Source organism: Mobula hypostoma, unplaced genomic scaffold (assembly GCF_963921235.1).
Source record: "Mobula hypostoma unplaced genomic scaffold, sMobHyp1.1 scaffold_64, whole genome shotgun sequence".
NCBI lineage: Eukaryota > Metazoa > Chordata > Chondrichthyes > Myliobatiformes > Myliobatidae > Mobula > Mobula hypostoma.
The window spans coordinates 261,115-284,180 of record NW_026948239.1 but is presented as its reverse complement, the minus strand read 5'-3'; the positions used below and the strand labels follow the sequence as shown (position 1 = coordinate 284,180).

General features: G+C 43.9%; 1 protein-coding gene across 1 annotated transcript in view; it reads right to left on the bottom strand.

Moving 5' to 3' along the window:
* Nucleotides 1-21,423, bottom strand: part of LOC134342139 (NLR family CARD domain-containing protein 3-like) — a 35,117-nt gene extending 13,694 nt beyond the window's left edge. Inside the window, exons 1-7 of the mRNA XM_063040107.1 lie at nucleotides 20,943-21,423; nucleotides 12,351-12,501; nucleotides 8,994-9,090; nucleotides 6,970-7,317; nucleotides 6,502-6,668; nucleotides 3,431-3,602; nucleotides 3,262-3,327 (exon numbers count right to left, since the gene is read on the bottom strand). Of these exons, the coding sequence (XP_062896177.1) occupies nucleotides 3,262-3,327; nucleotides 3,431-3,602; nucleotides 6,502-6,668; nucleotides 6,970-7,317; nucleotides 8,994-9,090; nucleotides 12,351-12,501; nucleotides 20,943-21,214 (1,273 nt within the window). The 5' untranslated portion in view covers nucleotides 21,215-21,423. The remainder of the gene's footprint in view (nucleotides 1-3,261; nucleotides 3,328-3,430; nucleotides 3,603-6,501; nucleotides 6,669-6,969; nucleotides 7,318-8,993; nucleotides 9,091-12,350; nucleotides 12,502-20,942) is intronic.
* Between the last annotated feature and the right edge of the window lie 1,643 nt (nucleotides 21,424-23,066).

Genomic DNA, 23,066 nt, shown 5'->3' with positions numbered 1-23,066 from the left:
CAGCTCCAAGCTGCTAATTACATTTGCTGACGATGCTATATTGATTGGCCAAATCTCAAATAATAACGAGGTAGCCTACATGGAAGAAGTCATCACCCTGACACAGTGGTGTCAAGAATACAACTTCTCCCTCAATGACGCAAAAGCAAAGGAGCTGGTCGCAATGTCGCAAAAACAAGAGGAATAGAGACAGGCTAACTCCTATTGACATCAATGGATCTGGGGTTGAGAGGGTGAACAGCTTTAAGTTCCTCGGCATTCACGTCACTGAGGACCTCACGTGGTCTGTACACACCAGCTGTGTGGTGAAAAATGCACAACAACACCTCTTTCACCTCAGATGGTTGAAGAAGTTTGGGATGGGGCCCAAAATCCGAAAGTCTTTCTACAGGGGCACAATTGAGAGCACCCTGACTGTCTGCATCACTGCCTGGAATAGGAACTGTACTTCCCTCAATCGCAGGAACCTGCAGAGAGTGGTGCGGACAGCCCAGCGCATCTGTAGACGTGAACTTCCTACTATTCAGGACATTTCAGAGACAGGGGGTAAAAGGGCCCGAAGGATCATTCTGGACCCAAGTCACACCAAGCACAAACTGTTCCAGCTGCTACCATCCGGGAAACGGTACCGCAGCATAAAAGCCAGGACCAACAGGCTCCGCGACAGCTTCTTCCACCAGGACATCAGACTGATTCATTCACACTTAAATTGTTATTTAAGTTCTTATTTTTCTTTGCATATTTTCCAAATCTGTTTCAGACCAGGATATTATACCAAAACTATATGTCAATATGGGCATAGTGAGTGTTTACTACCTTTGTTATATTTTACTGTTCAGCTCTGTTTGGCAGATTTTCTTGATCCTTGATGTAAATTCAGATTTTCTTCAGACTTGCAGTAAATTCAGATTTTCTTTGGCCTTGAAGTAAATTTTCTTGTAAGGTTTTCCTTTATCACACGATTATATATTTTCTTTCTTATTGATATCGTAATATATATGTTTGATATTCTGTTGCATTGTATCCTGATGCTCTGTTTGATATTCTACTGGCTCTATTGCACCGTTCTTTTTGTTTCATGTTCTGTACTTTTCTAGTCTAAAGTTCATGCTTATATCTTTGGAAATTAGTTCCATTATTTGAATTATTTGTTTTAGCTTTGCTGATGCACGAGCAAATAATTTCAAATCATCAATGTACAGCTGTGTCAAGCTATAATTCATCTTTTTACCTGATTTGATACCTGATTTTTGTCCGTTTCAGTAAGTTATGAGCAGGTTTACAGCCAAACAAAACCATACTGGCCTTAGCGGGTTTCTCTGGAAAATCCCTTAATTTATTTTGATAATGGTGGTTGTTCCTTTGTGCTTGTTAATAAGACGATTATTTTACGCCGATGCGTCATCAGATGTTGTAGAAATTTCACAAGTATTGGGTGAATTTTATATCTATTCGGAACTTCTCTTAACCATGTGAGGGAGAGAATCAAATGATTTTTGATAGGCAATATAACACTGAAAGATTTCTGCTTTCCACAGGGTTGGATATAGAATTACATAATCAGTTATCTGTTGTTCATCCCCGAACTGTATTCTTCCTGCTCTCCTGAGACTATATTGTGGTTATCTAAGTGATTTGTTGTTAGTTAGGAGATGCACGATGCTACAATTTTATATATATAATTGCCTTATTATTATTAAGAGCCAATAATAGCATAGTAGGTGACCATTCAATGGTCTTATAAATGCAGAATTAAAGCTGTCCCTGAGGCTGGTGGTACATACCTTCAGCCTTTTATATCTTCTGCCCCACGGGAGTATGAAAGAGAGAATGTTTGAGGTGGCTTGGGGTTCAGCAGCAAGGCTTTGAATGGGGTTTGCGTCTTGCCAAGTTGATTGAGTTCCTCCAGGACGTGACAAAGGTGATGGATGACGTTACACATGCATGTTGTCTACTTGTATATTGGTAGAGTCTTTGACAAGTTCCTACATGGGAGGCTCATACAGGAAATTAATATGCTTGGGAACTGTGGCGAATTGTCCTGGCTGGCGGAGACCCACACTGGGAGAACTTTCTTGCCTGGCGGGTGGTGAATCTGTAAAATTATTGTCATGGACGGCGAGGAAGACAAGTCATTGAATATATTTAAAATGAGGGTCAATATGTTCCTGGTTAGGAAGAGCGTCAACATTTACAGAGGGCAGGATAGTGGTGTTGAGAGGAATTGCGGAGCAAATTCACTGAGCCAACTGGCTTAATTCTGCTCTTAAGTCTTATGGTTTTCAGGTGCATCTGGAGTATTGTATTCACTTCTGATCGTCCAGCAGTTGGAAGGATTGGAGAGGGTATAGAACAGGTTCACCAGGATGTTGCCTGGATTCGGTGGCATGTGCTACAAGTAAAGGCTTGATAAACTTAAGTCTGTTTACTCTGGAGTTAAATTAGAGATCTGATAGATGTGTAAAAGATTGAGATATAAGAGTTTGGGTAGAGAACCTGTATTTTGTTTTTCACACAGGACTGCTGTCTAATATCAGATGGCAATTGGTTAAGGTGAGATGGGATAAATTTACAATACTTATGAGTAGGTTTTTCTCAGGGAGGAGGGTGCCTGGAATTTACAGCCTGGATCGTGCTGGAGGCAACTATGTTATAGATGCTCCTAAATATACATGAATGTGCAGGAAATGCAAGGATATAGTCAATGATATAGGAAAGGATACCCACGTTTTTTTTTCTTCTTTCCCGGATAAATAAAGAGTCAAAATAAAGGAGAGGGTCGATATCAGACCGCTGAAAAATGATGTTGTAGGTGTAGTAACGGGTGACAAGGAAATGGCAGACAATCTCTGTGGAAGTCACTAGCAAAATTACAAAATGTAAAGAGCATCCGCGGACAGAACTGCGTGCAGCTGCTATTACGAAGGAGAAGGTGCTTCAGAATCTGAAAGGTCTGAAGATAGAAAAATCACCTGGACAGAATGAATCAGTGTATCTGGAGCCTGCCTAGGGTGTGTGGGCGTTCCCACAGCGTTAGTACCTGGAGTGAAGGCTTCATCAGAACCAGCAGCTGGATTAATACACTAACAGCTGGATCAAATGCTGGAAAAAATATATTTTGGAATATTGAGGCTGCAACGAGAGTTTATCTGAATTGTAACCTGAATCCAGAGATCAACGAGTGAATTTTCATTCCCAGATTCTGCCCAGTCAGAGTCTAACATTTGAGATGTTGTTTGAACTGTGCTTTTTATGACTCACCTATCAGTTCAGTGGGTAACTCAGGTAACCCTTGGGCGATGTTCATGTATTCCTGTGGATCCGGACCTGTCCAAATTTAAAAAAAAACATGCCCGTGAAAAGAGAATTAAAATAATTAAACCTGTATATTTCAATGTGCCTTTGTGTTCAGTGCGTATTTTCAACATACCCAGTTCTTGTATTTCCCTCAGTATTCTGTCCAGCTTCGGTAACTCAGTCCTCCACATCACAAAGGATTCCCACATCGCCCTCCGGGCCCGGGAGCCTTTGCCCATCACCAAACTGAGGAAGAGTGTGGAACTCTCTGTCCGGTTTCCCTTCTCTGTCAGTTCGGTGACTTTCTAGAAAAGGAAAGTAATAAATTTACTGTGGAGCAGACAGACAGACATGGAGAATGTGCAGGAAAATATCTGTTCATGGTCCCAGTAGCTTCAGAATTGATGCAGTCACTGGGCTGCTGCCTCATCCTCTCTGGGTTCAGTCATTAACAGAGAAACAGTAACTGAGGGAAATTCTAAATCAGTATTGTTTATGAGCATGGATAAATGACACCCTATAGTATATTCAACATGATTAATTTACTTGTCTTCAATATGCAACATTACATTCAAAAGATGTGACAACAAGAACGGAAGAGGGAGAGAGCCAGGGAGCAAAACATGGATGGTGGGCATCACTGAATCATGGCTGAAAGAAGATCATATTTGGGTGCTCGCATCCGAGGATAAATATTTAATCAAAAGGATAGGCAGCTGGATGAAAGGGTTGGGTTGACTTCGTTCTCATAGAAGATTAAAAGTCCTCATAAAGAGGTGATATCTGATTGGACGATGTAGATGTTAAGAAACCGCATAGGAAAAATGACCCTGATGGAACAGTAACCAGGATGTGTGATATAAATTCCAATGGGAGAGAGAAGAGGCATGTAAAGAGGTCAATGTAAAAATAGTCATGGGGAATTTCAATATGCAGTGCTGAATCCCAAGTCAGGGAATTTATAGAATTTTATGAGATGGCTTTTGAGAGAAGCCTATGATTGAGCCCACTATAGGAAAGGCAGATCCGGATTCGGTGTTGTGTATTGCACCAGATTTGATTGGGGAGCTTCAGGTAAATAAACCTTTAAGAGGCAATGATCCATATTACAGAGGAGTAAAGGAATTACAGACGCATGAGAGAGGAACTGGGCAAAAATAAATTGGAAGAGGGCACTAGTAGAGGCAACAGCAAAGCAGGAATAGAAGAAGATTCTGAGAGCGATTCGGGAGGTGCAGGTAGAGGTAGACAATCCCAAATCTTGAATCTTGAATTTTGAATCTTGAATTTGAAAAATTTTACCACAGGGAGGATCACTTTGATCAACCGTGACTGACGAGGAAGTCAATGCCAGCACAAAAGCAAAGAAGAGGGCATAGAATATAGCAAAATATAGTGAAAAGCTGGAGGACTGGGAAGCTTTTATAAACCAGCAGAAATCAACAAATAAGCTGTAAGTAGAGAAAATATGAAATATAAAGGTTGGCTAACTAATAACGTAAAATAGCTTATAAAAGGTTTGTCTTATATATATGCCCTTCCAGGGAAACCTATTGATTTTTGACGTCATGTGATATCAGCTTTGTGCATGGTAGTTCATGTCTAATCAATCTTAATGATTTCCCAAAAAGTTACCAGGAAAGTTGATGAATGGAAGGAAGTGGGTGTTGTCTCTGTGGACTTTAGCACGACATTTGACAAGGTACCGCAAAGGAGGATGGGCAAGAAAGTTCAGTTGCTCAGCAGTCAAGGTAAACTAGTAATTTGGATTAGACAATGGCTTTTTGGAAGAAGGCAGAGAGTGGTTATAGACTGTTGAATCTCTGACTGGGAGTTTGTAACGTGCTGTGCCACAGGGATCGGTACTGGGTATGTCGTTGTTTGTCATCTAAAATCGATGATCTGGATGAAATTGTGGTTAACTGGATCAGCAAATTTGAGGATGACACCAAGAGTGGGGACGTGTAGTGGAGAGTGATGAAGACTACCTTACAGTGACCAGTAAGGCACCGAGGAGTGTGGTAGAACAAAGCGATCTGGGAATACAGGTCCATAATCATTAAAAGTGGCAGCAATGGGTGATAGATCGGAAAACACGTATTCGGCACACTAGACATCATAAATGAAAATATTGAGTACAGGAGGTGAGATATGATGTTGAACGTGTATAAGACGTTGGTGAGGCTTAATTTTGAGTATTACATGCATTACGGGCCATCTACTTATAGGACAGATGTAACGAAGTTTGGAAGAGTACAGAAAAATTTACAAGAATGTTGTCAGGATGGAGGACCTGAGTTATAGGAAAAGATTGAAGACATTATGCCTTGGAACGTAGAAAATTGAGGGGAGATTTGATAGAGGTACACAAAATTATGACGGGTATAGATAAGGAAAATGCAAGCAGACGTTTTGCACTGAAGCAAAGAAAGGTAAAACAAAAAGAGGTCTTCAGTAAAGGATGAAGGGTGACAAGTTCAAGGGGTAAATGAGGAAAGACTTCTTCACTCAGAGGGTGGTGAGAGTGTGGAACGAGCGATCAGCACAAGTTGTAGAAGCGGTTAAGAGAAGTCTGGATAGATGCATGAATGATAAGGGTATAGAGCGCCATAGTCCAGTGCAGGTCAATGGGAATAGTCAGTTTCAGTAGTCCAGCATGGAATAGATGGGCCGAAGAGCCTCATTCTGTGCTGTACTTTTCTATGACTCTGACAAGTCAGACAGTCATTGTTTGGGAACTCAGTTGGAGAGCAGACCAGCTGTGGTTAGCAGGTTTCCCTCCCTCAAGTACCGCAGTGAAGCCAGTTGTCCCAATTTACAATCTGACAGTTTAATATTCATCCTGGATTAAGGAGCTGAGGTGAATTTGACCAACGGTCCTGATAAGACGCGAAATTAGTTTTGGACTGAGTGCCTGTTCAACAGTCCAGATATACAGCCACTGCACGTATATCACACTGATAAATACAGCAGGTGTGAGAGGGAAAGGTGACGTTGAACCTGTAGTTCCCAGTGCTCCCCACCTTAACAGCTGAGACCAGATCAGCTGGACACAATCAGAGATCAAAGTCTCCATTGCCATGTAGAACTAGAACGTACAGGAGAGTAATTCTCCTAGAACTCCTAGAATGTGCAGGAGATTAATATTGATCACTTTTCCCGCCGACACCAGCAGTTCGGTGACAATACACTAAACACACTCACCTCATTTTCTTCTCTACTGAAATGTCCCTCCTCTGTCAACATCAAACAGAGTCTCTCAACCTTTTCTTCAATTGCTTGTTGGAGTCTGTCCCTGTAGAACTTTGTCAGCTGGTACAGTCGATATTCACCCACCTCTGCCAGGAGGTCGGAGATTGTAAACTCTGGCTCTGTGAATATAAAAAGTGAATGTAGTCACAAACTCAAATATCCCTCATGTCCACGGCTCTCACACTACTCAACAAACCAATCATGTCTCGAAACTCAATGTTCACCCGTCTTCAGCAACAAACACGGATTTTGTAACAATTTCCAACACTGACCTTAAAACCGACCCAACAATATTTTGGGTATTACTTGATCCACACCCAAACATTGCCCCTCTTCTCTGACCAACCCTCCAGCAACGCCTGACATTTACCCTCCTCTCTGCCACATTCTGTGAACACATCATGCTTATATTTCACTCACTCGCTCCCTGTTGGGCATTTGACAGTTCCGTGTTCAATGAGCTTCCGAGCTGACGGACAGTCGCCTCACTTGTACCGGTTCCAGGGTCCTGATCAGTGTCTCTGACGTCACTGTCTCTGGGCTGACAGACAGTCGCCTCACTTGTGCCGGTTCCAGCATCACTGACGTCACTGTCGCTGGGCTGGCTTTGATCCTCCTCCTCTGCGGCCGGACGGCATTCACCTGGGACATCGCTCTCAATCTGACCCGGCTTTGGTACCTTACTTCTCTTGTCCCGATCATCTTCCCTCGATGAGTTGCCTGGTAAAAACCTGTTTAGTAGTTTCCGTGCCCAATTTAATCTCCCACCTAAAGTAAATGATGAATAGCAGGTTTAGAGTGAGTTATACTCAAACAAGGATTCACAATGGGTGTCTGCAATGGAGCCGAGACTCTGGTTGACCAGATTTGGAGTGGGACTGTGCTAGTGAATGTGAACCACACTTCCTGCTATGTGACCATCCCGATAAGCCGGTGTTTGGACACATCCATTCCCAGAAAAAGAACTGGATAGACACAGTGATACTGATCACCGACTACGCATTAATTGATCACACTGATAACCAGCGGTTATTAATGGAACGACATCAGGTGATACCGGGAATTATCACTGGGATTATCTTCCACAAACATAAATCTCCCTCGATCACAAACTATCCAGTCAGCTGTATCACTCACAGAGAAGCCACTGGATTACTCATGGTCCGATCCATTCGATCACACGTTCTCCTTTTGTTTTGTCATACATTGTCTTGTCCCCTGGGTCACAGACTGACCATTGCCTTGAGACGAACAATGTCCAGTCCCCTGGGTCACAGACTGACCATAACCTTGAAGCCCATGATGCCTGGTCCCCTGGGTCCCTACCCATCTCCTGGATGATGATCGTCATATAACAACTATACAAGTCATTGGCAAAGGGAGAGTCTTGCGTGCAGTTCCAGTAGCTAAACTTAAATTTTCCCTTCGAGAGCTTTGCGTGCATTTGCAGTTGCTAATCCATAGGATGGGTGTGATTCAGCTGGAAAGAGTGTCGAGGAGATTGACAAGTACGTTACTGAATGGGGCTCTTTGGTTTTTGTGTTATATGGTTCAGCTGGGACAGTTTGCACCTGGATCGTTGGAGCTTGCAGGGTGACTTTACACACGTACAAAAAATAATCAGGGGTGCTGATAGGGTAGATGGTCACAGTCTTTTTCCCAGGGTACGGGCATTGTTAGTCTCATGAGACCATGGATTTGCGCCTTGGAAGGTTTCCATGCCGTAGGCCTGGGCAAGGTTGTATGGAAGACCAGCGGTTGCCCATGATGCAAGTCTCCCCTCTCCACGCCACCGATGTTGTCCAAGGGAATGGCATTAGGACCCATACAGCTTGGCACCGGTGTCGTCGCAGAGAAAAGTGTGGTTAATTGCTAGCGACCTTCAAATCACTAGACGAACGCCTTAACCACTTGGTCACGTGCCAACACGGGGTAGGGGAGTTTGAGACTAACAGACGTACATAAAATCATCAGGGGTGTAGATAAGGTAGATGGTCACAGTCTTTGTCCCAGGGTAGAGGAGTCTGAGGCTCGAGGGCAGAAATTTAAAAGGGACCGAAGGGGCATTTTTTTCACGAGGCGGGTGATGGGTATAAATTACGTGCAGCCAGAAGAGGCTGTAAACACAAATAAAATTACGAAGTTGAGAAGATGTGGGCAGGAAAAAGGATAGAAGAAGTCTGCAAGGAAATTTGGGAAAAGCTGCTGGGAAATTGGGTAAGCTTTGCATGGTGAGCGGAGTGATTCGACCATTACTGGTGTCAGGTCCCTGCGCTGGAACTGTTGGATTGATCGATTACTCAAAGCCGCTTTACCAGTGCGATCAATGACACTGTTTGATGAAACTTTTCTCTGCCCTGTTAGCGCCTGTGTAAGTTTATTCATCTGAACTATTGTGCACCAACAGGGCAGAAGTTTAATTATAAAGATCCCAGTGAACGTACCTGTAGCCATTCTGATTCTGACTGACGATTGTTGATGGTCGTCGTCTTGCTTACCCTTTGGTGGCGATGCAGGACAGCTCCACCTGCTGGTGATGCCCTGAATTACACAACAAGCAGACAGTGAGTCAGAGAGAGTAGGGTTACTTTGCAAATGTGTCAGTATCGCCATCCTCGGTATGAGAGCAGCAGTTTGCTTAGAGACCAAACATTCCGTGCTAATATCAACTCCCACTCCACGTCTGTATGTCTTTCCAGTGGTATCTGGCGAATCCTACTGATAGAGTCACAGAGCAACAGAGCACAGACACAGACCCTTCTGCCCATCGAGACAATGCTGACCACAGTGCCCACAGAGTTGGTCCCAATTTCCTGTGTTGGGCCAATTTCCCTCCTGGCCTCTTCACTCTATCTTCACATCCAAACTGCTTCTAGAATGATACAACGGTGCTGCATCATCAAATTCCTCTGCCAGGTCCCTCTACACCATCACCAAACTCTGCGTGAAACTGTTGCTGCTCGTGTTGGTTTTACAATCTATTTATCACTCCTCTGCCCATTTAGATCCCCTATAAGCTACGATATTCTTCACCGTGAGTACCACCTACTAATTTTGTGTCATCCACGAAGTTACTGGTCAAGTCTTGTGCACTTGCATTCAAATCATTGCTATCGAATAATGAATATCAAATGTCCCAACCTGTAGCTTTGCGGTACACTACTCCATTCTGAGGAGAAACCTTCAACCACCACTCTTTGCTTGCTACCTTCAAGGCAATTTTTAAATCCATCTAACTTTCTCTCTCTGTACCGCATGGGACCTTATCTTCCAGATCAAGCTGTCATAAGGTATCTTGCCAAAGGTTTTACTGCAGTTCAATGTACAACATCCACTCCCCCACCCTCACTGACAATCATCTTCAAAAACCATATAAAGTATTGTTGAACACAACTTTCCATGCACAGTGCTATGTTGACTCCTGATCAGTCTCTGTCGAATCAAGTGTTGGTAGATATTCTGTGTGTGACTGGTCCATATTGTGGAAAATCATCTCAGACACCTCCCCTTCCATTTCTAAACTTACCATCAAAAAGCCAAAATGGTACCCCGTAGTAAGATTATGCTTCTCCAAATGCTCAAAATTTCTGTCCGCAAGTATCCGTTCCAAGGGTTGGCCCACCTCCCGATGTAACGCTCACTGGTCTATAATCCCAAGGATTAAACCCATTTGGTTTATTGAATTACGGAACAGCATTTGACAGCCTCCAATCATGTGGTTCTATCGCTGTGGCCAGAGAGGATGCAATGATCATTGTCAATGCCCTGTAACCTCCCCCCTCACTTCCTCTGGTAACGTGGTTTATACTGGTAGATTGAATAACATCTCTTTCTTAACATTGCCGTGCTGCTATGTTATCGTCACAATCACTGTCCATCTCATTGGTAACTCTGAGGCAAAGCATTCATTAAGCACCTCGCCTATCACCGCATCCACCCGGCACGTTTCCACCTTTGCTCCTGAGTAGTCCTTACCTCAATCTATTCACCATCCTCTTCTTTATCCACATGTAAAACGCCTTGGGCTTTCCTTCATCCTACTTGCCAAGGACAATTCTCCAGAGCCTTGCTTGAACGTTGCTTCCTAAACCTAAATAATGCTTATTTTTTTCCCTCTTGCTTAAATGTTCTCATCTCTTGTGAACCACGGTTCGTTTATATAACCATTCTTTCACTGTGTGTGGAACAAATCTACCCCGAATCGCATACAAGTGATCCTGAAAAAACCTTTACAGTTCCATTGTGCATTTCACCTTGAAAATGTTTTCCCAATTTAGACCCCCAAGTTGCTACTAATACCATTGTAATTATCCATCCACTAACCAAATACTGCCTCGTATCGTCTGCTACTATCCCTGTCCAGGACCATGATAAAAGTTAGGGTGTTGTGGTCACTATCTAAAAAGGGTCACCCATCGTGACATCTGTCACCTGACCTGCATCCTTCCCTCATACTAGATACAGCATGGCAACTCCTCCAGTTAGCTCATCCACATACTATGTTAGGAATCCTTCCTGAACACACAACACATTCTGCCCCATTGACAGCATTTTGGAACAAGGAGATGGAATGAACATCAGGAAAGTTGAGGTCATCAATGATAACAACATTGTTGCTTTTGCACCTTTCCCAAAACTTTCAAGTTACCTGCTCTCATCATCCCTGTGGCTTTGGGGGAGGCCTATAGAATACTCCCAGAATGATAGCCCCCTTCCCATTTCTGACTTTCACCCACATTGACGTCCTCTGTGTATGTAGCTGTGATACCATCCCTAATTAGTAAGACAATTTTCCCCCGTTCAACCCCCCCACCTCCCCCCATATGTATTCTGAAACAACTAAAACCTGAAGCATCAAAACCAATCCTGCCCTTGTAATAGTCAAGTCAGTGTAATGGTGATAACATGTACCATCAATTTTTTAAGTTATTCTTATTCTTAATACTTGTTGTATTGAATTAAACACATTTCCAACTGACTACCTGATGCCTTGTCCACAACCGATCCTTCCACAGTCTCTCTGAGAATTGCATCTACCTTTATATCAACTCTTCTACCATCTGACCAAACACTCTGCTTCCCATCCCACAACGACTGAGTTTAAACCGACCCCGGCAGCTCCAGCAGTCCTGGCTACAAGAACATCTCAAGTACAGATATAACCCATGCCTTTGGTGCAGGATGAAATGGGAACATAACTTCATTGGAAAACCTAATTTTGCTTAATCACGGATTCGTAGGTTATGACAATTTATTAGTAGAAAAGTACTTGATGAAGACAGGGTATGTAAATGTAAATTATTGGTTGCCATTTGCTCGTTAGGACTGAATGAAATGTAGTGCTGGGACATTTGGCTTCGTTGGGGTTTGTGCTTAACAGAGGCTTGCATGACCATATACTCGAGGGCAAGTATGTCACTGTAGCTTGCAAAAGACAGAGGAATCCATGACATGTTGCTGTAGTCCATGGTAATTCCACATTTCTGCAGTCACTACAGCAGTAAGTAGTCGTGGCGTCTTCTAAAGGGAGGAAATTCTCAACGCAAGTTGAGATAATTATGACCTAACAGAGCCAAGCAAGGAAACATCAGAAGTGATGTTTGAAATGAGCAAACTACATGAGGGAATGTGAGTGGCTTCACAGAGCTGATGCTGACAGCACATTAGTAGATCTGACTGGGTCTGATAGAGGCATAAATGGCATTTCTAGGCTTATTCAGTCTCACTCCAGCTATTTCTTAACTGTCTTGGTACAGAAATCCAATGTCTAAAGGACCAGTGTTAGAGTAAATGAGACTCACCAAACTTTCTCCGGACTGAATCAATGGAAACCCTGAGTCAGAAGGGTTCCCTCCAGTTGATGCTCCCAGTCCTTGGGCAGGTTCACTTGTTGCTGTTCCCTCATGTACAGTTGTGGTTCTCTTCCAGTCGTGGGCTTTGCTTCCAATAAATCTGTCGACATAGGTCGAAATTTAACCAGAGAGATAATGAAGCGTGTTAGCAACACAGAGGAGAGCAAAGAATTAAACTCATTGAAATTTAAATCTTCAACGCATATATGATGATCCCAGTGAAGAAACCTGCAACTGTCCCTCACACTTTACAAAGCCTGACATGGGATACAAAAGAACACATACAAAATGCTGGAGGAACTCATGAGACCAGGAAGCATCTGTATGTCGACTCTACTCTCTTCCATAGATGCTGCCTGGCCTGCTGGGTTCCTCCAGCTTTTGTGTGCGTTGCTTGGATTTCCAGCTTCTGAAGATTTTCTCCTGTTTGTGATGGGATACACATAGCGGGGCTCAGTCATGGTATAAGATGCAAGTCATAATATATAGGAGTGGTTCGGTCATTCTAGTCTGATACATAATCAATCATGGAGGATTTATTTTCCAAAACCGTATTTTTTTTAGATTATGAGGACACTCAGTCCTCGTTTATTGTCATTTAGAAATGCATGCATTAAGAAATGATACAATGTTCCTCCAGAGTGATATCACAGAAAAATAGGACAAACCAGAGACTAACACTGACAGAACCACATGATTATAACATATAGTTACAGCAGTGCAAAGCAATACCATAATTTGATAAAGAACAGACCATGGGCACGGTAAAAAAAGAAAAAAAAAGTCTCGAAGTCCCCAGTCGATCGACTCCCGGGTCCTCGATAGCAGGCGGCAAAGGGAGAATCTTCCTGCCATAAACCTGCAGGCACCGACAACTGCCGACACTGAGGAAGCACCCGACAACAGCCGACACTGAGTCCGTCCGTCCAAAAAAATTGAGCCTCCGATCAGCCCCTCCAATGCAGCCTCCCCAGCGCTATCCTCTGCCGAGCGCCTTCGAACTCGTCCAGGCCGCCAAAACTAGCAAAGCCGTGGATTCGGGGTCTTCTGCTCCGGAGATTCCGGACCACACAGTAACAGCGTCAGCGAAGCGGGCATTTCAGAAGTTTCTCCAGCTGTTCCTCCATACTCTCACGGCTGTCTCCATCAAATCAGAATAGCGCACGGTCCCCGACCTGACAAATAACAGATATCACCACCGAAGTGGCCGCGCGCACTTCTCCTCCTCCCACTGTAACACTCAAACCATTTAGCAATCCAGAACATGAATACATCCAACGATCGCCTCCACCACCCTCCGTGGCATCAAATTCCACAGAGCCACAGATCAACCAACGTTTACCTAAAGTAATCGCTCTCGTCTCAGTTTTAAAGTGAAGCTTCTTTATTCTGAGGCTGCACTCTCAGATCACAGACTCTCTGTCTGAGCAAGACACCCTCTCCATTCTCTCTCTATCCAGACTTCTTGTTATTCAGTTGGTGTAAATAATCACCCCACCCAACCCCCAAACCCCAACTACCATCCCTCTGAACACCACTAAACACAGGCCCAGGGCCATCAGATGCTCCTCATGCATAATGCTTATCATTTCTCAGATTATTCTTGTGAACATTGTTAGCAACAACTGTACTGAAAACATTTCCAGGGGTAACAGGCAATTTGGTACTTTGATAATTTACAGGAAAAGCTGTAGTTTCTTAACGGTTCCAGTAACTATCACAAAATGAGAGCTGGTGAACTGTTCCATTTCCAGCAGATTTAAAATGTTCCAGCGTGAATGTAATAAAGAGAAACTGGAATTGTAGAAACACTCATCAGGTAAGGAACAACCCTGGGGAGAGGAACAAAGTTAACGATTCATTTTCCTAACCTTTCGTCAGAATGATTCAAATATTAATCAGCTTGTAGTGGGAATCCTGGGTTGTTCTCTTTGGAGCTGTGGGAACGTGGGTGAGATCTAATAGGGCTTTATAAGATGATGAAAACAACAGACAGAGTAGGAAGGGGTATCATTTTTCCTGTTTGGAAGTGTGAGGGAGTAGATCCCGGTGATTTGCCATTGTGTTCCTGCCATTTCTGATTCACAAACTAAGGCGGAACTGGAACCTAATAACCTCTGGCGCGGCCCGGGCTCAGGCTGGTTCACCGGTCTGTAGGTTGTGAGAGGATGCAGATACACTTCACCTTGTCTCCAGCAGCTAAACTGAGCACATTTGATCACTATCTTATTGTAGTGTGGGATCTTGCCCAACACGGTTTGCTGCTATGTTTCACGCAGTGTTTCAGGAAAAACATGTCACATTATAAAGTCGAAAATGCTGGGAACTCAGTACATCAAGCTACATCCATAGAAACCATAGAAACCATAGAAAAACTACAGCACAGAAAAAGGCCTGCTGGCCCTTCTTGACTGTGCCTAGCCATATTCTGCCTAGTCCCACTGACCTGCACACGGACCATATCCCTCCATACACCTCCCATCCATGTACCTGTCCAATTTGTTCTTAAATGTTAAAAAATAACCCGCATTTACCACTTCGTCTGGCAGCTCATTCCATACTCCCACCACTCTCTGTGTGAAGAAGCCCCCCCCCCATGTTCCCTTTAAACTTTCCCCCCCTCACCTTTAACCCATGTCCTCTGGTTTTTTTCTCCCCTTGCCTCAGTGGAAAAAGCCTGCTTGCATTTATATCTATACCCATCATAATTTTATATACCTCTATCAAATCTCCCCTCATTCTTCTACGCTCCATGGAATAAAGTCCTAACCTATTCAACCTTTCTCTCTAACTGAGTATCTCAAGTCCCGGCAACATCCTTGTAAACCTTCTCTGCACTCTTTCAGCCTTATTTATATCCTTCCTGTAATTTGGTGACCAAAACTGAACACAATACTCCAGATTCAGCCTCACCAATGCCTTATACAACCTCATCATAACATTCCAGCTCTTATACTCAATACTTTAATTAATAGAGGCCAATGTACCAAAAGCTCTCTTTACGACCATATCTGGCTTTGATGCCACTTTTAGGGAACTTTGTATCTGTATTCCCAGATCCCTCTGTTCTACTGCACTCCTCAGTGCCTTACCATTAACCCTGTATGTTCTACCTTGGTTTCTCCTTCCAACGTGCAATACCTCACACTTGTCTGTATTAAACTCCATCTGCCATTTTTCAGCCATTTTTCCAGATAGTCCAAGTCCCTCTGCAGGCTCTGAAAACGTTCCTCACTGTCTACTACACCTCCAATCTTTGTATCATCAGCAAACTTGCTGATCCAATTTACCACATTATCATCCAGATCATTGATAGAGATGACAAATAACAATGGACCCAGCACTGATCCCTGTGGCACACCACTGTGTCTCAGGCCTCCACTCGGAGAAGCAATTCTCTACTACCACTCTTTGGCTTCTTCCATTGAGCCAATGTCTAATCCAATTTACCACCTCTCCATGTATACCTAGCGACTGAATTTTTCTAACTAACCTCCCATGTGGGACCTTGTCAAAGGCCTTACTGAAGTCCATGTAAACAATATCCACTGCCTTCCCTTCATCCACTTTCCTCGTAACCTGCTCGAAAAGCTCCAATAGATTGGTCAAACATGACCTACCACGCACAAAGCCATGTAGACTCTTCCTAGTAAGTCCCCGTCTATCTAAATGCTTGCAGATTCTGTCTCTTAGTACTCCCTCCAATAACTTAGCTACTAACGACGTTAAATTTACCGGCCTATAATTTCGCGGATTACTTTTCGATCCTTTTTTAAACAACGGAACAACATGAGCCACTCTCCAATCCTCCGGCACCTCACCTGTAGACAGCGACATTTTAAGTATTTCTGCCAAGGCCCGTGAAATGAGAAACGATGGAAGCCCCAGTTTCAGACTGGTACTGTTCAAGATGCCGCCGATCTGCCGAGCGCTTCCAGCATTTTCTCCAGCTTACTTTAAATTTCCTGCAACTGTAGTTTATTTCTCCCCCATCCTCATTTTAATGCACAGATAGTAACTGATTGCAAAATGTCTGCAACACTTCAATTTGTTAGTTCTGGCGCTCTAAACAATGTTTCGAGGCAAACAACACAAGCAACTCAGGAAATCTGCCCTCTCCGAGGAGAGCAGCCACACTTTGTAACAACAGCAGATGAGAGGACTTTGCAGAGATTCAACCCCTGTGAGGCAGAAAACATTCCAGGCCGAGCGCTCCGGCTGTGTGTACACCAGCTCACTGATGACGTCACGGACACAGTCAACTCTTCACTCATCCAGGCTTCAAATCGGCCAGCATCATCCCGGTACCAAATAACTCTACACCTTCAGAATGAAACGACTACCGCCCGGCGGAACTGCCACCAATCATCACAAAGAGCGCGAAACGGCAGGTAACGGCGCGTATCAAAAACTCCAATCCTGCCACACTGGTTACTCACCAACATGCTTACTGACAGAACCACTCCAGTACAAATTCCAACTCTATCATCCAAATACAGCCCTGTGCAACTGGGTGTGGGATTTCTGGACAAATTGGCACCCGGGGAATCACATTGTCAATTTGGCCAATGACACAACAGTGGTGTGGTCCATCCCTAATATCAATGAGATGACATACAGAGAGAAGGACTAAGGGTTTGTTGCCAGGCAAACAACCTCTTCCTCAATGTCAACGAGACAAAGGAGATGGTTATCAACTTCAGGAGAACTTGCACCACTCACACTCATCTTTGCATCAGCAGCAGAGCAGTGGAAACGAAGCAGTTTCAAACTCCTAGGCGTGTACATCTCACACAACCTCCCACGGTCCCAGAACATATTCCACACAATCTAGACTTTCCGAGGAGGCTGAAGAGGGATGGACTATGTATAGTACATGTATACTCATGTCAGACAACAGATGTACAACAGAGAGTATCCTAACATGCTGAATCACTGCCTGGTACGGGGACGGCACCGTGGCGGAGAGACAGGCTGTACAATGGGTGGTCCAACTTCCCAACACATCACTGGTACCAGCCGACACCCCCGCCCCCCATCAAGGTGCGGGAGAAAGACCGGCAACAGCATGAAGGTTCCCACCCACGCTGCGCGTGGACTGTCTGTCCCACTCCCATCAGGGAGGAGGCTACATGGCATCAACTCCAGGACTAGTAGACTCAAAATAGTTATTTACCCAAGCAGTAAGGCTAATGAGCACCTCCACCCACTATCTTACCCCTCCACAACCCCAGCGCCACGAGTTTAAAGTTTCCTGTCAGTTCCCATATGTCCACATCCTCCTGCGCCTAACGTCACTTTATGGACATACAATTAACGTTTTAAGCTGCGATATGTATTGTGTGTTTTTTTTAATATAATTGTGGTCTTTCTCTTTCTGCTTGTGTGTGTGCTTTTTTTTTTTTGGTTCCTGCATCATTTGTTCTCCTTTTCACTTGACATGAATGACATGAAGCAATCTGAATCTGTAATCCTGGGGAATACACCACGACCAGCTCCTTCCTGATTTTATAAACTCCTACAAGGTTACCCTCATTCTCCTGTGCTGCGTGGAATAAAGATCCAGCTCGGCCAACCTCTCCCTATGACTCGGCTCTCTAGTCCAGGCAGCATCTTCACCAATCTCTTCGTCACGCTCTCCAGCTGGATGATCTCTTTCCTACAATAGGGTGAACAAAACTATATATGATACTCGCTGTAGCCTCACCAACAATTTATACAACTACAATATAATGCCCATAATCCAAAATTCGATGCTACACTGATGAAGACCAGCATGGTTAAAGCCTTCCTTTCCAAACTTTTCACTTGCACGTCCACTTTCAGGAAGCCGTACACTAGTACTCCCAGGTTGCTCTGTTCCACAACACTTGGTGCCCCGCCATTCACTATTTCAATCCCATCATGACTTGACTGCCCGTAATGCTCCATCCGTCACTTGTCCAAGATGAAAACCAATTGCCATTTCACATCCCATCTATATAACTGACCAAGATATCTTTAACATTCATTGGAGCCTGTTGTAATATCGAGCAGACTCCCGAATTTTATATCAAACTTGCTGACCATGCCATGCATATTCATATTCATGTCCTGAGTTATGAATTACAGAGGTCTCAGTACTAACACTCACATCCCACTCGTCACAAGCTTCCAGTCGCTCTGTCCATCTACAGTCATCACCCTCTGCTTCCTGTCATCCAGCCCTCTTGACAGATATGACGTCCCAGTGGGTGATGTAGTCGGTGATTTCCCACAACTAATGTCCAATCACCGGGATTCTCAGGTTCACTGCAGACTGAGAAGTTTCCAATAAACACCTATATAGTGACCAAGTGGACGTAAGCCCCTATACAGCCCATCCCATATTCTCACAGACTCCTTCCCAGTATAATAACACACAGCCCTGCGATGCTTTGGTGCCGGCGATTTCCCGTGGTGTTCCTGCCATTTCCGATTCATAAACTAAGGTGGAACTGGAACCTAATGCCCCAATGCCGAGGCCGGGGCTCAGGCTGATTAACTGGTCTGTAGGTTGTGAGAGGATCCAGATACACTTCAGCTTGTCTCCAGCAGTTAAACCGAGCACATTTGATCACTATATCATTCCTGTGTGGGATCTCACCCTGCACAGTTGGCTGTCATGTTTCCCATAGTGTAGCAGGAATAAATTGTTCATTATATAAAATTACAAAATAGAAAATGCTGGGAACTCAGTACATCAGGCTACATCTGAGAAAGGGGAAATGGTGGAAGACCCAGTTTCACAACTGGGGCTGTTCAAGGTGCAGCCGACCTGCTGAGCGTTTCCAGTATCATCTTCTTCTTGCTTTAAATTTTCTGCAACAGTAGTATTTCCTCTCTATTTAGTACACAGATATAAACTAATTGCAGCCATATTTGGGGCACCCCAAATTGTTCAACAGATTGGTACAAATGCCATCGCCACAACCATTAACTTGTCACTTGTCAGTCCACTCTGACCCTGGCGTAATGCCGTCCATAGTAACAATGTTCATAGCATCCTTTCCTCCCACTATCATCTGTTGCATTTGTTCCCAAGGCCACTGATTCGATGCTCAGAGGCCGTGACCAAAGAGCGATAAAAATTGTGCAACTCCTGTTGCAATTCTGGCCAGGTGTTACCGTGGAAACGGAGGAAGTGGCTCAACAAAGGTAACTGAAAAGGAAATAACAAACTCAACATCATCCGCTATGAGTTACATTGTGACAAAGATTAACACTGCAGTCATTTTGTAACGGGGAAACTAAAATTTCAAAGGCTACCTTTACTCTGACTCCTGTTGTAGTTCGTTAAACCTCTGTAGATCCAGCTCACAAAAAAGACTCCTGGACACCTCAATGAGGTAAAAGGTGGAAGACAATAGTTTACAGTGAAGACGACGGTTAGAAGAAACGTTGTTGATATATCTATACCATTGAGCTGATGAGATACATGCTGGGCAGAAGACAGCAGAGAACTGTGACACAGCTGAACACATCAGAGAAACTCGTCTCCCCTTCATGGACTCTGTCTGTCCTCACCACTGCCTCAGTAAAGCAGCCAACATACCCACAACCCTGGACATTTTCAATTCTCACCTCCCATCGCGGTGAAGATAAAATAAAACAGAAACATACCACCAAGCTCAAAGACAGATCCTTAACCAAACTGAATGTTCCCCAGTTTGATGAGATGGAGTCCTGACCTCACAATGTAACTCGATGTGACTTTGCACCATATGTCTAAATTCTCTGTAACCATAATGCGTTGTTAGTCTGTTATTGTTTTGCCCTGTTTCACTGCAATGTACTGCAATAATATATTGATCTGCAAGGATGATACCGAACACAAGATTTTCACTTCACCTCGGTACATGACAAAATAAATATTTTTCCTATTTTAATTGAGCGGGAATATTAGACAGCTAGGGTCTTCCTTTGGGAAATCTAGAGGAGAACTTCGTTTTCCGAGAAATCTATGTAAATGAAACAGAGACTTAATTCGCTGATGAATCGGGTCATTTATAGGGAAACATTGGACGTATTGTGGAAAATCCTAGCATGGAAAAGAAAATCGAAATGCCCCCAAGAGGACGTGACAGATCAGGATCTCACTGTCGCCTGAACGGATTAAACATTAAACTACACATAGACGTCGATTAGTGTCCCGGAAATCCAATTACTCGGTTTAACCTTCTCGATCTACCAGAACACAACAGGCCGAATGGCCGCTTTCTGTGTCCTAGAATGATGTAAAATAATTGTTAACCCCAGGGATCCATCCAGATGAATTTTGGATCCGCTACCGGGCCGGGTGATGGAGGTAAAGTTCCCCAGGTACAACTGAACGGGTGGTGCAGTCCCGATATCACCAGCTCATCCCGCTCCCAGAACCAAGGCACCAGGGGCTGAGCGGTGACTCATCTCAGGCGGCTCGGTGTGTAAATCCTACAACCCTGACAGATCCCGCCAGGGAAGTGACCGGGACTCACAGCCCAACATCATACGTTCCCGCTCGGGACCGGCCTCAATACTCACCGGAGGAAACTTGATGTACTAGCCCCGCAGGCAGAGAACCGACCGCCGGCTCCGCGACAATGATTCGTTTCAATACAGAACGGAAAGAGAACCACCGCCCAGCCCTGGATTGAGCATGCGCAATGTGATCTCGCGTCTTGGATTGGCGGGCGGGGCGTCGGAGACAATCCCGCAGCTACTGTAGTTCCGCGATTAACGGGCTCATATGACTGATGGGTTTGGTCTCCCATGGCAATATCACAATCTGATTCAATATCCCCGACATACGTCATGAAATTTGTTGCCTTTGCGGCAGCACCATTGTGCAATAAATAACAATACCGAAAAAAAACTGATAAGTATTGCAAACATATATATGTTTTTCAAAAATCCAAAACTCAATGCCACAACTTTTACAGGTATATTAAGAGCAAAATGATTGTAAGGGATAAAATTGGTCCTCTTGAAGATCAGAGTGGTCGGCTATGTGTGGAACCAAAGGAAATGGGGGAGATCTTAAATAGTTTTTTTTTTATTTTGCAACTGTATTTACTAAGGAAACTGACATGAAGTCTATGGAATTAAGGGAAACAAATAGCGAGATCATGGAAACTGTACAGATTGAAAACGAGGAGCACTTGCTGTCTTGAGGAAAATTAAAGTGGATAAATCCCGGGACCTGGCAGGGTGTTCCCTCGGAACTTAAAGGAGACTAGTGTTGAAATTTCAGAGGCCCTGGCAGAAATATTTAAAATGTCGCTGTCTACAGTTGAGGTGCTGGAGGATTGGAGAGTGGCTCATGTTGTTCCGTTGTTTAAAAAAGGATCGAAAAGTAATCCGGAAAATTATAGGCCGGTAAATTTAACGTCGGTAGTAGGTAAGTTATTGGAGGGAATACTAAGAGACAGAATCTACAAGCATTTGGATAGACAGGGATTTATTAGGGAGAGTCAACATGGCTTTGTGCGTGGTAGGTCATATTTGACCAATCTGTTGGAGTTTTTCGAGGAGGTTACCAGGAAAGTGGATGAAGGGAAGGCAGTGGATATTGTCTACAAGGTCCCGCATGGGAGGTTAGTTAGGAAAATTCAGTCGCTAGGTATACATGGAGAGGTGGTAAATTGGATTAGAGATTGGCTCAATGGAAGAAGCCAAAGAGTGGTGGTAGAGAATTGCTTCTCCGAGTGGAGGCCTGTGACTAGTGGTGTGCCACAGGGATCAGTGCTGGGTCCATTGTTATTTGTCATCTATATCAATGATCTGGATGATAATGTGGTAAATTGGATCAGCAAATTTGCTGATGATACAAAGATTGGAGGTGTAGTAGACAGTGAGGAAGGTTTTCAGAGCCTGCAGAGGGACTTAGACAAGATGGAAAAATGGGCTGAAAAAATGGCAGATGGAGTTTAATACAGACAAGTGTGAGGTATTGCACGTTTGAAGGACAAACCAGGGTAGAACGTACAGGGTTAATGGTAAGGCACTGAGGAGTGCAGTAGAACAGAGGGATCTGGGAATACAGATACAAAATTCCCTAAAAGTGGGGTCACAGGTAGATAGGGTCGTAAAGAGAGCTTTTGGTACATTGGCCTTTATTAATCAAAGTATTGAATATAAGAGCTGGAATGTTATGATGAGATTGTATAAGGCATTGGTGAAGCCGAATCTGGAGTACTGTGTTCAGTTTTGGTCACCAAATTACAGGAAGGATATAAATAAGGTTGAAAGAGTGTAGAGAAGGTTTACAAGGATGTTGCCGGGACTTGAGAAACTCAGTTAAGAGAAAGGTTGAATAGGTTAGGACTTTATTCCTTGGAGTGTAGAAGAATGAGGGGAGATTTGATAGAGGTATATAAAATTATGATAGGTATAGATAGAGTGAATGCAAGCAGACTTTTTCCACTGAGGCAAGGGGAGAAAAAATCCAGAGAACATGGGTTAAGGGTGAGGGGGGAAAAGTTGAAAGGGAACATTAGGGGGGGCTTCTTCACGCAGAGAGTGGTGGGAGTATGGAATGAGCTGCCAGACGAGGTGGTAAATGAGGGTTCTTTTTTTTATACATTTAAGAATAAATTGGATAGATACATGGATGAGAGGTGTATGGAGGGTTATGTTCCGTGTGCAAGTCAGTGGGACTAGGCAGAA